This window comes from Acomys minous (assembly GCF_964271855.1).
Source record: "Acomys minous genome assembly, chromosome: 7".
Taxonomy (NCBI): Eukaryota; Metazoa; Chordata; class Mammalia; order Rodentia; family Muridae; genus Acomys; species Acomys minous.
In genome coordinates, this window is record NC_140488.1 from 87,649,831 (window position 1) to 87,664,806 (window position 14,976).

Below are 14,976 nucleotides of genomic sequence, written 5' to 3' on the forward strand. Positions count from 1 at the left end.
ATTTCCAGTCTTGTCTACTTGAATGTAACTTTGGACTTTAGTCAGTGTGTATTTCTCTATTTATTTCCTCTTATCCTCTGTACTTAAAACAAACAACATTTTAAAAGTGAAGACTGACTACATTTATGTAAGCATCTTCATTGCCGAGGGAATTTTTTTTCTTTTTCTCTCAGACTGTGGGCAGGTGATTCTAGGCTTAATATTTTTAAATCTCCGAGTTCTCACTTCATCTTATGTGAAAAGCAGCCTGGGCACATGATCGTCATGTTATTCTGAAACTGCAGTCTCATATAAGCTATTTTAATTTGTCCTGCCAGTTCTGTTTGGAAAGTGTTTCTCCAGGATGGAAGAAACTAAAACAAAGTAGGGCAGTTATGTGGTCTGTCTTCCCTCTGTCATCTGTCAGAGGACACTAACTTCCTGAAGCCGTGTTTTCCTTTTCCTTGTTCCGCTTCTTTTTCTAAGTATTGGTTCATAAAACAAACCTCCTTTTGGGGGCCTGTAATATGGTCATGAACTTAAGTTAGGGCTTGAGATAGGCCTTTTAAAAATGTGTGTGTGTGTGTGTGTGTGTGTGTGTGTGTGTGTGTGTGTGTGTGTGTTTAGAGGACAGCTTATGAGAGTACTTGCTGACCACCATCATAGGCTTTCAGAGGCCAGACTACTGTTTGTTTTGTCCACCCCTTTATCCTAAGTGCGTGTTAAAAGAGTATAGACAATACTAAATCCTATGTTAAGCTGTATTTTTCTCCTTTTAAGTATAAGCATTAGAGGCTTGTCTATATTCTGCTAGTATCTTCTTTAATTGTCCCTTGGCCCACCTCTACATTGGTATGATTTATGATTACCATGTTACTATTTTTAGAGGTTTTCTTTTAATACTTGTGCAAGTTTAGGTGGGAGCCTCTGTAATAGCCAGTTATTTGAAATATAATAATATTAGCACAAGGTTGAATGACTTAAAATATTGCTCATTTATCATCTCTCAGGGCTGGGTATTCTATTTAGCATCTCAAAAGGCTATAGTTAGGTGTATGCTGAGGCCATGGGCTTATCTGGCATTCCATCTGCTTTCAGTTCCTTCTCATACAAAGGGACTCAATTTCTTTCTAGCTGTCAGCTGGAAACTACTAGATGCTTCTAGAGACCATGTATAGCTCCTTGCTGACTATGGCTTCTCAACATGGCCCTCAGTATCCTCAAAGAATAAAGGAGAAAAGGAGTGCCCAGCAAGACAAGAGCATCGGTCTGCTGTCATATACTCACAATCTTTCCATAACTCTGCCACCTTTGATTAGAAGCAAGTCATTGGTTCTATTGTAGCAAGGAATCATAAAATAGTATGAACATTAGGAATTATGAAAGCTATGTCAATAAGACTGAATATATGCCACAAATAAACCTTTTATGGACTTTTGTAATGTACATTTTGTGGGGAGGAGGGTATCAGTCTTAAAAGTGCTTTCTGTATAAGCATGAGGACCTGAGTTTGATCCTTAGAACCCATGTGAAAAACAATTGAGCATTGTGATTTGTACTTGGCAGAGAAAAGTGGAGTTGTAGGGCTCACTGGCCAGCAAACCCAGCCTGGTGTAACTGGTGAGTCCCACTCCTCAGCGAGAGTCTTCACACACACACACACACACACACACACACACACACACACAAATAAAAAATTAAAAAATTGAGGATACACCCCAATCACAGAGAGAGACAAAGACAGAAAGACAGAAATAAATACACAGAGAGAGGGTACACGGTTAGTTTTTAAATAATATATGCACCAGGTTCTGTAATCATTTGACTTTTAAAATACCCTCTCATTTTCTACTGATGCTTTCTTAAGTGCACCTGTTGATGCTTAGATGCTTATATGTACCTTTACCAATGAATGAACCTTTGCATTTAGGATGCAATTTGTGCTAATTTGATGAGTAGACAATTTTGGTTTCTTCTGTGTTCTTTTCCTGTCCAGCTTCAGAGCGTTATACTGTATTTTATTTCCTGCTTCTGAACTCACATGTCTTTTAAAGATTCATGTTAATGAACATATTTACTTTTGTTTATGTGTGTGTGAGTGGCTGGAGGTGTTCACAGAGGCCAGAAGAGGCGTCAGATCACTTGGAACTGGAATTACAGGTAGTTGTGAGCCACCTGATGTGGGTGCTGTAAACTGAACATGGGTCCTGGAAGAGCAGCACATGCTCTTAACCCACCAACCACGGCTCCAACCCCTACATGCTTTTTCTTTTCTATTAAGAGGGTCATCACATTTTTACTAAATTCTTTAAAGTCTAAATCATACTTTATATTTTATCCATATACCAAACTTCTATCCTTGTTTCATATACCCATTTTAGCTACTTTTCATTGTTGTTTATTCACTGTGTTTCTTCAATTAGAACAAAACAGTCCATATCTCCTGAAAACCAAGTCTTTATTTATTGAGTGGCTCTAAGCATACATGCCACAGTATAGGTGTGGATGTCAGAGGACAGATTTGAGGAGTCAGTCTTCTTCAGTCTGTGGATTCTGGGGGCTGGCTCAGGCAGGCTTGGTGGCCAATCAGTGCCTTTACATACTGAGTCATCTCATGGGCCCTGTGACTTTGTAATCTTTAAAGCATTTGTTTGAATTGAAATAATGCTCTGTAGTTGTCACCTTGTAGCCAAAACTTTGGTTTTCCTTCTGCTAAAACCATGTTACCCTTTCACTTTAATTGCTTTTTTGCTGTTCGTTGTTGCTATTGTTTTTCAACAAAATCTCATGTACTTCAAGTTAGCTTCAAACTCAGGATGGAGCTGAGAGGGGATGATTATATAGCTTTCACCCTCTGGAGTACTGGGATCAGAAGCTTGTGCCACCACACCCAGCTGCTTCCTTTTTATTTTTTAATACATTCATTTATTATTTAGGAGATTTATGGCATTACATGTAGAGATCAGAGGAGAGCTTCCCCCCCTCCCCCGCCCTTGGCTTTTTGAAACAGGGTTGCTATGTGTAGCCCTGGTTGTCCTGGAACTCATTCTATAAGCCAGGATGGACTTCAACTCAGAGATCTGCCCACTCTTGTCTCCTGAGTGCTGGGATTAAAGGTGTGTGCCGCCACTCCCTGGCAGAGTAGGGATCTGAAGACTCAATTCCCTCCTTCTGCCATGTGCTTATCAGGCTCGATGGCAAGCTCCTTTACCTGCTGAGCCATTTCGTAACTCCAGAAAGTAGTCCTCTGAATCCACACTCACACTGTACCATGGCTGTATAAATACATAATAATAATTGCAATAATAACAATAATAACAATAACAATAATTTAAAGTATATTTTAAATATATATTATATTTTAAGTTCATATTACAAAAGTAATTCAGTGATTTTAATATTTATTACATATTTACAATTACATCAATGTATTATGTTAAATATACTTTAAATTTACCTATTTTATTTTATTTTTATTTATTCCACTACTGAATAGTTCTGCATATAAAATTACTGTATAAGGAAAATCAGTATTTTTCCCCTTTATTATTTATTTATTTATTTGATTTTTTTAAGACAGAGTTTCTGTATGTAGCCTTGGCTGTCCTGGACTCACTCTGTGGACCAGGCTGGCCTTGAATTCACAGAGATCCACCTGCCTCTGCCTCCCAAGTGCTGGGATCAAAGGCGTGCACCATCACTGCCCAGCCAACAGTCTGTTATTCTTTATGGGAACATATGGTGACTTCTCATAGGAACTGGTAGAATATATCAGTATATTCTCAGATTCACTTGCATTTTGGCAACTGACAGCAAAATGGTGTAATTTGTATGATTGATTTGTTTTACTTTTTTAAACTTTATTTTTATTTTATGCATACGATTATTCTGCCTGTATACCTGTCTGCAGTGCCCAAGGAGGCCAGAAGAGGGCGCTGGGTCACTTGGGACTAGCATTCAGATGGCAAGCTGCCATCTGGTTCCTGGGACTTGGACCTGGGTGCTCTGGCATAACAGCCGGTACTCAACTTCTGAGCTATATCTCCAGCTCTTATTTGTTGTTGTTTTGTTTTTAAATTTAAGGAAGGATCTCATGTAGCTCAAGCTTGCCTCTGACTCACTACATGGCCCAGGATGGCCTTGAACTCCTGATCCTTCTCCCCCCATCTCTAAAATGCTAGAATTATAGATGTGCAACACAATTACCCAGGAGGCAATTTGAAATTCATTCCATTCAACAGGTTTCTACACTTAATATCATCTGCTATTTGGTGTAGAATGACTCAATAGAGGTAATTTTATTAATGAAATTTCAGAGCAATAAACTAGAATTCTTAATTATCGTGTTTGATACATTTTGTTCCTTTAGGATCTGTTTGGTTGTTTATATTTTTATAGGATTTGGAATTGAACCCAGGACCTTTAACATGCCAGATAAACCCTTGGTCATGTGTGTGTGTGTGTGTGTGTGTGTGTGTGTGTGATTTTGAGACAGGGTTTCTCTGTGTAACTCCCCTGATTATCCGGGACTCACTTTGTAGACCAGGCTGGTCTTGGCCTCACAGAGATCTACCTGCCTCTGCCTCCCAAGTGCTGGGCTTACAGGCGTGTGCCACTGTACCTTGCAGCCTAGTATATTTTTATAATTGCCTTGTTGAACAATTATTGTTCAGTTTATAGTTCATGCACCAAAACTTTTTAAATGATTTTTTTTGCCTTTTTTCTTTTTTTGTGGTGCTGGGAATAGGAACTAGGGCTTTGTATGTGCTAGGAAAATACTTTTCCAAGTACGATTCTAGCTCCAAATTTACCTTTGTCAATGTGTACCAATCTGTGGTTTCTAATATAGTCATAGATTTTTGCAAACAACAGCACAACTTCAGAATGTTTCATAACCCTAAAGAAAAACCCCACTTACCTGGCATAGCTCTACCCTATGCCATCTCTCCCTGACCCATTCAGACCTAAGTAGCCATTAATCTATTTCCTCTCTTTATGGATTTACTGATCTCAGACATTCCATATACATGTAATCATAGTATATGCTACTGCCATTAAAGATTAATGAAGCTTGTGGTTATTGTGTTTAGTAAGAACCTTGACATGTGGTCTCATAATAAGAGGGTAGTTTGTTTGGATAAGTATTATAATAGTACCTATCATTCTGTAGGTTAAAATTGGAGCTCAGAAAGCATATATAATTTATCTGAGGTCATATAGCAATTAAGTAATAAAGCATGGACTCAAATATGGCTAAAATGTTGTGTTTTCACCCATCTTTCTCTCTTCCAAATCCCCTGGAGACTGGCTGGGTGTGCGGAGATACTCAAATCTAACCCAGTCCCTAATCCCGTGACACATGTTTGACTTCAAAGAATAATCACTTGTGTCTTTGCTAGATTTTTGTTTGATGTTTTCTATAAAATATACTTAAATTTTAGTGTGGCTCATTGCAGTGGCTTTGTGGATGGTGTAAGATTTTTTTTTCAATAGGTGACACTATGCCTAAGAAGCTCACCAAATTATACAAAGTTCAAAGTGCTCAAAAGATGGAATAGTCACCTATTGGGATAGGTTCGAGGGTGTGCTGCGCCTCACTTCTTTCCCTATCCTATGGTCTAGGTAAAATTGTTTGTATTACAGGTCATAGTTTTTTCATATTTTTAGGGATCCCCAAATTGAACTGTTCGAATGCTTTCCACTTTGAAGTGTCATCCATGGAGAATACCCTCTAGTGGCAACATATATTCTATCTTTGGTTCCTTTCCTCCCCATAGGGTTCTGTAGCTATAGCTGGTGCTGTAATCCGCTGGCTAAGAGACAACCTTGGAATTATTAAGTCCTCAGAGGAAATTGGTAAGTGTGTCTTACTAAAGAGGTGAAATGTCTAAAGAAAGCCAGGCATTGTGGCGTGTGCCTTTAATTCCAATACTCAGAAAGCAGAGGTAGGATCTGTGTGAATTCCAAGCCAGCCTAGTCTACGTAGCAAGTTCCAGGCTAGCCACAGTTACATAGTGAGGCTCAGTTTGAAAAGCAAAAAACTCTAAAGAATAAAAAGTTAATATTTTGTCCCTGCAATCTGTCAGTATTTACTTTGTCACTAACTTGATCTATGAGTTATGTGTACCCTTTCTGTGAATTTGATTTGTCCAGAAAAGACTGTTTCATGAAGATTCATTACATAATACGTGGACATAATTTGTCGTACTTATTAATAAACTTGTAAGAGAGGGCATAAAAATTACCCATGTGTAAAATTGAACACCAGTGAGTGCCTGAGTCTGCAGGTAAAGCAGCGTAGTTAGCCATTTATCTGATGAAAAAGAGCTTTAATTTCTGGATTAGAGTGAGCATTAAAACTCTGGTACCTATAAATTAAGTATTAATATAGCTATATTCGGTCTATGGATAATTAGTTTGAATTCAGCTATTTACTTGTTTAACTTTGCCTGAAGGTAAGCCTATCAGAAATTCATTTCTGCTTAGGCACAGAGGAGAAGCCACCTTATCTTCTAGTCAAGAAACTTAAAAATCATGGAAATAGTGCTGGGAAGATCATTCAGTGGCTGTATGCAGTGAAAGAACAAAGATCTGAGTTTGGTCCCCAGAATCTACATAAATATTAGATTAGGTGTGGCTTCCACATCTAATCCCAGGCTAGGAAGTCGCAGACAGGTGGATCCTTGGGGCTGGACAGCGCATTGGTCTAGCCCTTATGGGCCACTGAGAGACATTGTCTTAATGAACAAAACGGGGATGTCCAGAGGAACACTCCTCCCAAGGTTAACCTCTGGCCTTTACATGCATGCACACCCTCACAATATATACATATACTGCAAACATTGACATGGAAACGAACCAAGTTTCCTAAAGGAAATGAATCCAGGTCCGCTGTTTGGTCAGCTCAGGTTAGTGTGTGGGGGCATTCGATGTAGGGGAAATTTTCTTGTTACCATTAGCCTTCTACTGTAATTAGTAATACTTTGCTACTAATGAACCACAAATCAAAACTGCTGATCTAAATTTGAAAGTATATATATGTTTATTTAACAAAGTAAGATCTTGGTTTGATTTTTTTTTTTTTTTGCCTTTCTTTCTCCTTTTCATTACTAGAAAAACTTGCTAAAGAAGTAGGTACTTCTTATGGCTGCTACTTTGTTCCAGCATTTTCAGGGTTATATGCCCCTTATTGGGAGCCCAGTGCAAGAGGGTAAGTATATTCTATAGTTACAAGTAATTTACTACGTGTTTTAAAACAGCTAGAAATGAGGACATTGAATGTTCCTATTTCAAATATATCTTACCAAAATGAATGAGGTGACAGACCTGCCTCATGACACATTATATACATATTTCCAAACATCACACAGTACTTTGTTAATATATATATGAATAATATGTATTAATTGAAAAGTAAATGATGATAGAAGACATTAACGTAGAAGAAAGGCTACGTAGGAAGAGAAAAGGGATTATTAGGAGTAAAAGAGTAATGGGTTGAATATGCTCAAAAGCATTATATAGATGTATGAAATGCCACAATGAATCCCATTAGGTTAACTAATATGCTAATAAAAATTAAGAACAGTAATGAAAGATGAATAGCACTGACAATATTGTGTATGTTGGGGGATCTTGGTTATTTAATTAATTAGTTAAGAACTAATTAATCATTTTCTGTCTGTTTTTATCTACATATTGTAGATCAAAGTACTATCATCTAAATGAATGTGATTTGATTCTGTTAGATCACAAGTACTTCCACCCATGGATATAGGGATAAAGACTATAAGGACATTCTGAGCTACTCAATGAATATATCCAGTTTCCTTTTCCTGCCTACATTGAACTTACTCTTTTTTGTTTGGCTGGTTGGTTGATTGGTTTTCCAGATAGGGTTTCTCTGTGTAGCCTTGGCTTTCCTGGACTCCACTGTAGACCAGGCTGGCCTTGAACTCACAGAGGTCTGCCTGCCTCTGCCTCCCCGAGTACTGGGATCAAGGCATATACCACCATGCCCAGCTTTGAATTCACTATATCTTTGGGACATAAAATGAATGGCTTAGTGCCAGGGGTGGGATGTGGCTCAGTGGCAGGGCACTCATTTACATAGGCTTTCTATAGCCATAGATTAGTGCAGCTCTCAGTCCTCATCAGAGAAGAGGTAGTTAATATAACATAGGCTCACAATTAGCCAAAGTGTAGAAAATAAATGTCAGTTAAGTGCTCAGTTTTAAATGGGCTATCTACATCCCCTCTTCAAAGGGTGAGGGACCATCACAAGAGAGAGGACAAAAAGACTGTAAGAGCCAAAGGTTGGGGAGGCAAAAAAAAATCAGTGGCCTGTTTGTACCATTCTAGTCTGAAAATCTCTGTGTGTATTTTTAGGATCATCTGTGGACTCACTCAGTTCACCAATAAATGTCATATCGCTTTTGCTGCATTAGAAGCCGTTTGTTTCCAAACCCGAGAGGTAATGAATATAGGCCAATTTTTCTTGTGCTTGATCCATTTTTGTCACTCTTAAATTAAATATTAAGTATATATTTATGCCTGCAATTTATCAAAAACCTGAAGTGTTCCCAACTGAAAAATGTAGCTGGCATAAACACTACTCTAAATACAAGTGTGCCCTCTCTCCACTGCCAACTATCATCTTGTAAGCACCTTTATCACTAACCACTGGAGGATTTATTTTATGTTGGAGAGAAGACTGGTTAGTGCAGTAATACATATTGGGCAGAGGAAAGAGCACAGATGTAGGCATCAAAACACGAAATAAAAATGCAAAATAGACTTTCTTAGCTTGCTGACTAGCAGGGTGAGTATAGAAGTATGAATCCAGCAAAAGTTGATTGTAAGCAAATGAAGGAGGGCTTCGAAGAGCAGAGTAAGATGTCTCGACAGCATTCTTCAGGCTTTGAGAAATACATCCAGCTTTGCATATGAAGGGTTGCCATTTTGAGACATGGTACTGTGATGTAGTTTGATGATGCTAATTGCATTGATTTATTTAAGATTTTGGATGCCATGAACCGCGACTGTGGAATTCCACTCAGCCATTTGCAGGTAGATGGTGGAATGACCAGCAATAAAATTCTTATGCAGCTCCAAGCAGACATTCTATATATTCCAGTAGGTTAGTAACCCTTCACTCCTTTAAACCCAGAAGTAATAATGTCGGCTTGGGGAGAACTGATCCTTCAGGCATATATAACTACAAACTTGTTAACATAGTTCTCTCCTCTCAGTGAAACCCTCCATGCCTGAAACAACTGCCCTAGGAGCTGCCATGGCAGCGGGGGCAGCAGAGGGGGTTGGTGTTTGGAGTCTCGAACCTGAAGATTTGTCAGCTGTCACAATGGAGCGGTTTGAACCTCAGATCAATGCTGAAGGTATAGTTAAAGAATATGGAATACAGTGAAAATGGCCTCCATGTGAGGAAAATTTTACCCTTTGATTTGTCTATAAGTTATAGAGCAAAATAATTTAGCTGCTAAGCATATTGGGGTTTTGCTGAGCAAGAATGAATGAGGGAAATGGGTCCCATCTACAATGTTTTGAAGAATAACATTCCCACTTTCTCAACTATAGCTTGTCAGCTTAAAGTGTTTGTTTGTAAAAGTAACTTATTTGCCTGGTGTAGTTGTCATCTTGGAGGCTTACTACCTCCTTCTGCTAGCCTAGACCTAGTCCTGGAAGCTTCTGGCCTCTGTACAATCTAATCTAGGCCTAGAATGTTTTCACCCTGTGAGACTTACTGCTGAACAAGCTCACCCTTTTTAGCTCTTTCTGAACTCTGGCTGGTTGGTTCAACTCAGCTGTTATGGCTCAAACCCCTCTCTATACTGACTGATTCAACCTGGCTTCTCTCAACTTTTCACTGAATAGCTCTGCTTGACCTCAAATTAACTCTAGCAATCTATTTTAATCTTCCAGCTCCTTCTCATTCTCTGGTTCGTTCTGTCTTTACCTGTGTCTAGCTGGTTCTCTCTTCATCCTCTCTGTAAAACTCTCCCAGTTAAAACTGCCTCTGAATTCCACGAACTGAACCACCATGAACTCCACTGCCTCTCAACTCATTGACTCAACCAAACTGCCTGAACAGAACTGACTAGAACTCAGAGATCTGTATGTCTTTGTCTCCTGAGTGCTGGGATTAAAAGCGTGTGCCACCATGCCTGGACCTAAGCTTTTCTTTACCTGTAATTTGCTGTATACCAGGCTGGCTTTGAATTCAGAGATCTGCTTGCCTGTGTCTCCTGGGATCAAAGATGTGTTTGTATTCCATCTGGATCACACAGACCTAGAAGGTCTTTAGATGTGGTCTCCTGCCAGAGCAGCCTTGTTCCAAATTAAAGTTCCTCTGCATTTGTTTGTTTTAAGTGAGAAGGGAAAGTCAGACTCTACTCACCTTTAATCCTAGCACTTGGGAAACAGGCAGACAGATTTCTTGTGAGTTGGAGGCCAGCATTATCTACATAGCAAGTTCTAGGCCAACCAGAGCTACACAGTGAAACACTGTCTCGGCATTAAAAAAAAAAAAAAAAAGCAAGTTGTCCTATCCAGGATTCTGCGTCTATGATGGGGCAGCATCATTGTTCATTTTTGTGTAGTTTTTAAATTATAGATTTTGACCATAAAAATCCCTCCTGTAAGATGTTGGTGATGAGGCAGTTAAGATTTGAATCTTGTGAGCAATCAGTATTTGCTAATACCTTCAACTGGACCAAATTCATTTCTGGTTTTTCCTTCACCTCTCCCCATGCCAAAGCCACAGCCCAAAAAGAAGAGAAAACAAATCAAATAGGATTTTCCTCCACCATTTCTTGTGAATAGGCCTGCCTTCGTAGCAGAGAGACTGTCTCCCAGTCTCCCCTAGCCTTTATAAAACTTTCCTCCAGGTTCTATGGATCTCCTCCCCTCACTGCCAGTCCCTACCAACTGTGTACTCTGCACTCTGCACCTGGGGTCAGGGTGTGCAATGATTTGTTAGGAATGCCAAGTTGTCAGTCACAAGTGTACTTTGACCACCTCAGCAAACTTCATCTCATACGGGTTTTTTTTTTCCCCTCATTTTAATTCTAGAAAGTGAAATCCGTTACTCCACATGGAAGAAAGCTGTGATGAAGTCAATTGGCTGGGTTACAACCCAGTCTCCAGAAAGTGGTAAATTGTGTTTATTAGCTATTACTGAAACTTTTTATTTTATAATGGATATTTTTTTCTGAGTGTGTTAGTTTATTTAAGTGTATGGCTGCTTTAAAGAAAAGGATTACTCTATATCTAAAGTTTCGCATGTTTTGAAAATATTTCTGCAACACAAAGTGGAGACTGTAGGCTAATAAATGTCCCTTCACTCTAGCCTGCCGTATCATTCCTTGTTGATTTATTTCTGGCATGTCAATGAATAACTGAATTTTACAAAAGTAAAATTATTATTTCTGGTTCCTTTCTTAATGAAAAAAAAATCAACTAGTTTCATTTTACCTCTCCCTGATAATTTCTACCTTTTTGGGAGGCTTTCTTTATGACTGGAAGCAACTGAGAGGGATATTAACTTCCAAATCTGGTTCCAGACACTAACAAAAAGCATTCAGGCGAAGTAAGCCATGATGCAGTATAAATGAAACCAGACAGGAGGACGTAAACTATATATAGTAAGTTGGAAGTTTTATAATTGAGAAATGCTGTTAGCAGAAAATAAAGAGCAATTTTAGTCTTCAAATCATTTAGGCAGGAAAGCATAAGGCTTTAGTAATTTAGATATCTGTAGGCTGCATTTGGTGACACAGTATTATAGCCCTTACAGAAACTCAAGATATAGCATAGAATGATGGCACACTTTATTAGGGAAAAGTTTATAAATGATTATATGACTTCCAAGCCTACAGTGAGTATAGAGCCGCTGTTAATTCATGTGGCTTTTACAAGACATTTCTACTTCACTGTGATCATGTTTTTAGTCTTGGATGTTCCTAATTAAAATTGTCCCTTTTTTCTCCTCAGTAAACTTAATATGTTTTGGGGGTTGAGACTGGGCTTATTTTTTTCTTTCCTTTTCAAAATATTTGTTTGTTAAGTCTCATGGATATCCTAGGCACCATCTTTTTCTGAGATGGTGGATTAAATTATTTTTGCAATGACTGCAACCTTAAGACTCTTGACTATTACTTTCTCAGTCACAAATACTACTCTTCTCGAACACTTTATACGCTATAACAAATGTGGACTCTGATTTCTTTGCTTATTCCCCTATATAATTGCAATGTGAAATTGGGTATATGATCTCTTGGACTAGCTGATTTTTTTGTTAATGATACAACCATCCTGGTGTCCTTTGTCCTCCACCGCACTTTATATCTAGATACACATTTCTCTTTACTATCTCTTAAAGATATAATGTTAACTTCGATTTTTCATAAAAGCAGTAGATTATTTTCCATTTATGTCCCTTTTTGTCAATGAATTTGTAATACTTGAAGGAATGGTAAAAGAAAACAAAAAATTAAATTTCTTTTGTTGTTGTTTTTCCTCTCCTTGTTTTATGTGGTCATAAACTTATTGTGTAGAAGCTTGAGCTTCTGGTCTCATTGCCTCCAATTCTAGAATTACAGATGTATGTCACTATGCCCAACATTAAATGTTTACATCTCTTTATTTTCATTTGTTGAGAATTTTAATTTTTTTTCAATCCTAAAGATTAAACCTAGGGTCACACATATTGGGCAAGTGCCATATCCCAGATCTTCCTTTTATCTTTCTAAATAGTTTTTCATTTTTTAAAAATTAGCTCACAGAGTAATGGGTTTCATTATGTCTAGCCATCCTTTTACTTTTTATCTTGAGGTAGGGCTTCATTCCATTGCTCAGGATGCCCTTGAACTTCTCTGTAGTCCAGCCAGTTCTTGAGCTCAGTGATTGCTGAGCCACACTCCCACATACCAGTATTAAGGTCTGCACTGCCAGATCCATCTCTTAATTGTATTCTTTTTAAAGTTATACTAGTGATTAAAAGTGTTTTAATAGTTATATGAAAATACTGAAGTGTGTAGGGTCTAGGGGATCTCTAAACTGTCCAATTAATTCAGAATAACATTTAAGGTTTTGCTAAATGTCTTCCTTTAAACAATATAAACTATATAATGGCAATTTTTATTCTGTGTAAGTATATGATAATAGCAATACAGATAGAACCTTAACCTAAGAAAACCAGAAAGACCTCAGAGAATTAGTGCCTTGAAACTTATTCTCTTTAACTTACCATAATTTAAGGAAAAGATAATATATCTTTCCAAAGGAGTGTGGCAGTGTTAAAGCAAACATATTATTTTGTCTATAAAAGTTTTTAGTACACTATAAACATTTAAAAATATATTAAATATGAACTATAATTATATAGTTAATATGAATTATATAAGCATATATGTTAATATTCTAATGTTGTAGATGACCTTATAAGATAATGCTTTTATTTTTATATTTTAAATAATAATAATAATTCTATATAGACCAGACTGGCCTTAAACTCACAGAGATTTGCCTCCCTCTGTCGGCAAGTGCTAAATGGGATTAAAGGTGTGCATCACCACACCCAGAAATTATTTTTAATCTTTGAGAAAGTACCTTACTATGTAGCCCAGCGTGGCCTTAGAATCATAATCCTCCTGCCTCAGCTTCCAGATTCTGGGATTATAGGTGTGAGCTACCATGTCCATCTCAGGAGTTTGGTGGTTTTTAGAGCAAGCCAATTATAATGACTTGGCTTTCGATTTACAACACACCAACCACTTTGAAAATAGCTCAGATTGTTTTAAATATATTGTGCCACTACATTATAATCACAAATAAAATTTAAATTTCTTATATATATATGTATGTATATTAATACCTATGCAACATACACATGTGACCATCTCACTAAAAAAGAAACAGTTTTATCAAACAGGTACCACCGCAATTGATAGGTGCTCCACAGATCTTTTTGGTATTTTTTTCTTTTGTTCTCCCTTTTGAAACAGGGTCTCTTATAGTTCAGATTAGCCTCAAATTCACTTTATAGTAAAGGGATGACCATGAACTTCTAGAAAATCTGCCTGACATTTCTCTGTTGTTAGGGGATTGAACTTTCAAGCTTTGTGCATTCTACACCCCTAGCCACAATCCTTAGATCTTTTCACACTAGAACTCACTGTAAAGACATCAGAAAACTCAGTTATTTTAAGTTACAACCAATGGCTTTCTTTAAGAGAACCAGACATTTTCTTTCCTAAAATCAAACTAAAATACAGAAATAAAAATAATTTGTTCTGTACTTCAAAGAGTAACAAAAAGTGACAGAATAGGGAAACTAGTATATTAGACTCTTTATTGAAAATCCAATTTCTAAGGGAGAAAGAAATACATGGTGAGAGGAAGAAAATCCTCTTCCAAAATAGAAAAAACCCTATCTTCAGACTTCATAGCATGACATATACCCAGAATAATCTTTATCTGGCATATTTGAATGATGCCCTGTGTAATGGCTGTATTTTCATAATGCTTGGGCATTACCTTATATTCTAGGGTCTGGAAGTGTAGCTAGAAAGCTCCCAGTTTTATATTTAACAACTCAAAATATGCTAAATAGTTTAGATACATTGTGTATAGAGGAGTGTGCCTGCTCAGGCACATGTATGTGTATACGTCAAGGACAACTATTTTTTTTTCTTTCCTTCCACCTTTACATGACTTTTGGAAATCCCACTCTGCTTGCCAGATTTGCACAGAAAGCACTTCACCTACTGAGCCCTTTTTTCCAGCCTATGGGTACATAAATTTAAGGGAAGGATATGTGTAGATTTAAAAAGAAAGGACCCCAAGAGGACTTGGGTCACAAAAATAATCATCTTTTCCAGTAATTAATAAAATTTAGTTTTGTTGTATCTTTTAGTTTCAGCAGTACTCAAGATTTATTTCATTTGAACACCAAAGTTTATTTTGAAACAGAAGACCAAA

The 14,976-nt window shown here is 37.5% G+C and overlaps 1 protein-coding gene across 5 annotated transcripts in view; it reads left to right on the forward strand.

Moving 5' to 3' along the window:
- GK (glycerol kinase) overlaps nucleotides 1–14,976 on the forward strand; it is a 73,580-nt gene that overhangs the window by 54,401 nt on the left and 4,203 nt on the right. For all 5 annotated transcript variants that reach the window (XM_084790445.1, XM_084790448.1, XM_084790446.1 and 2 more), the window contains 6 exons: nucleotides 5,757–5,835; nucleotides 7,093–7,189; nucleotides 8,368–8,452; nucleotides 8,998–9,118; nucleotides 9,231–9,374; nucleotides 11,068–11,148. In XM_084790445.1, the coding sequence (XP_084646571.1) occupies nucleotides 5,757–5,835; nucleotides 7,093–7,189; nucleotides 8,368–8,452; nucleotides 8,998–9,118; nucleotides 9,231–9,374; nucleotides 11,068–11,148 (607 nt within the window). The remainder of the gene's footprint in view (nucleotides 1–5,756; nucleotides 5,836–7,092; nucleotides 7,190–8,367; nucleotides 8,453–8,997; nucleotides 9,119–9,230; nucleotides 9,375–11,067; nucleotides 11,149–14,976) is intronic.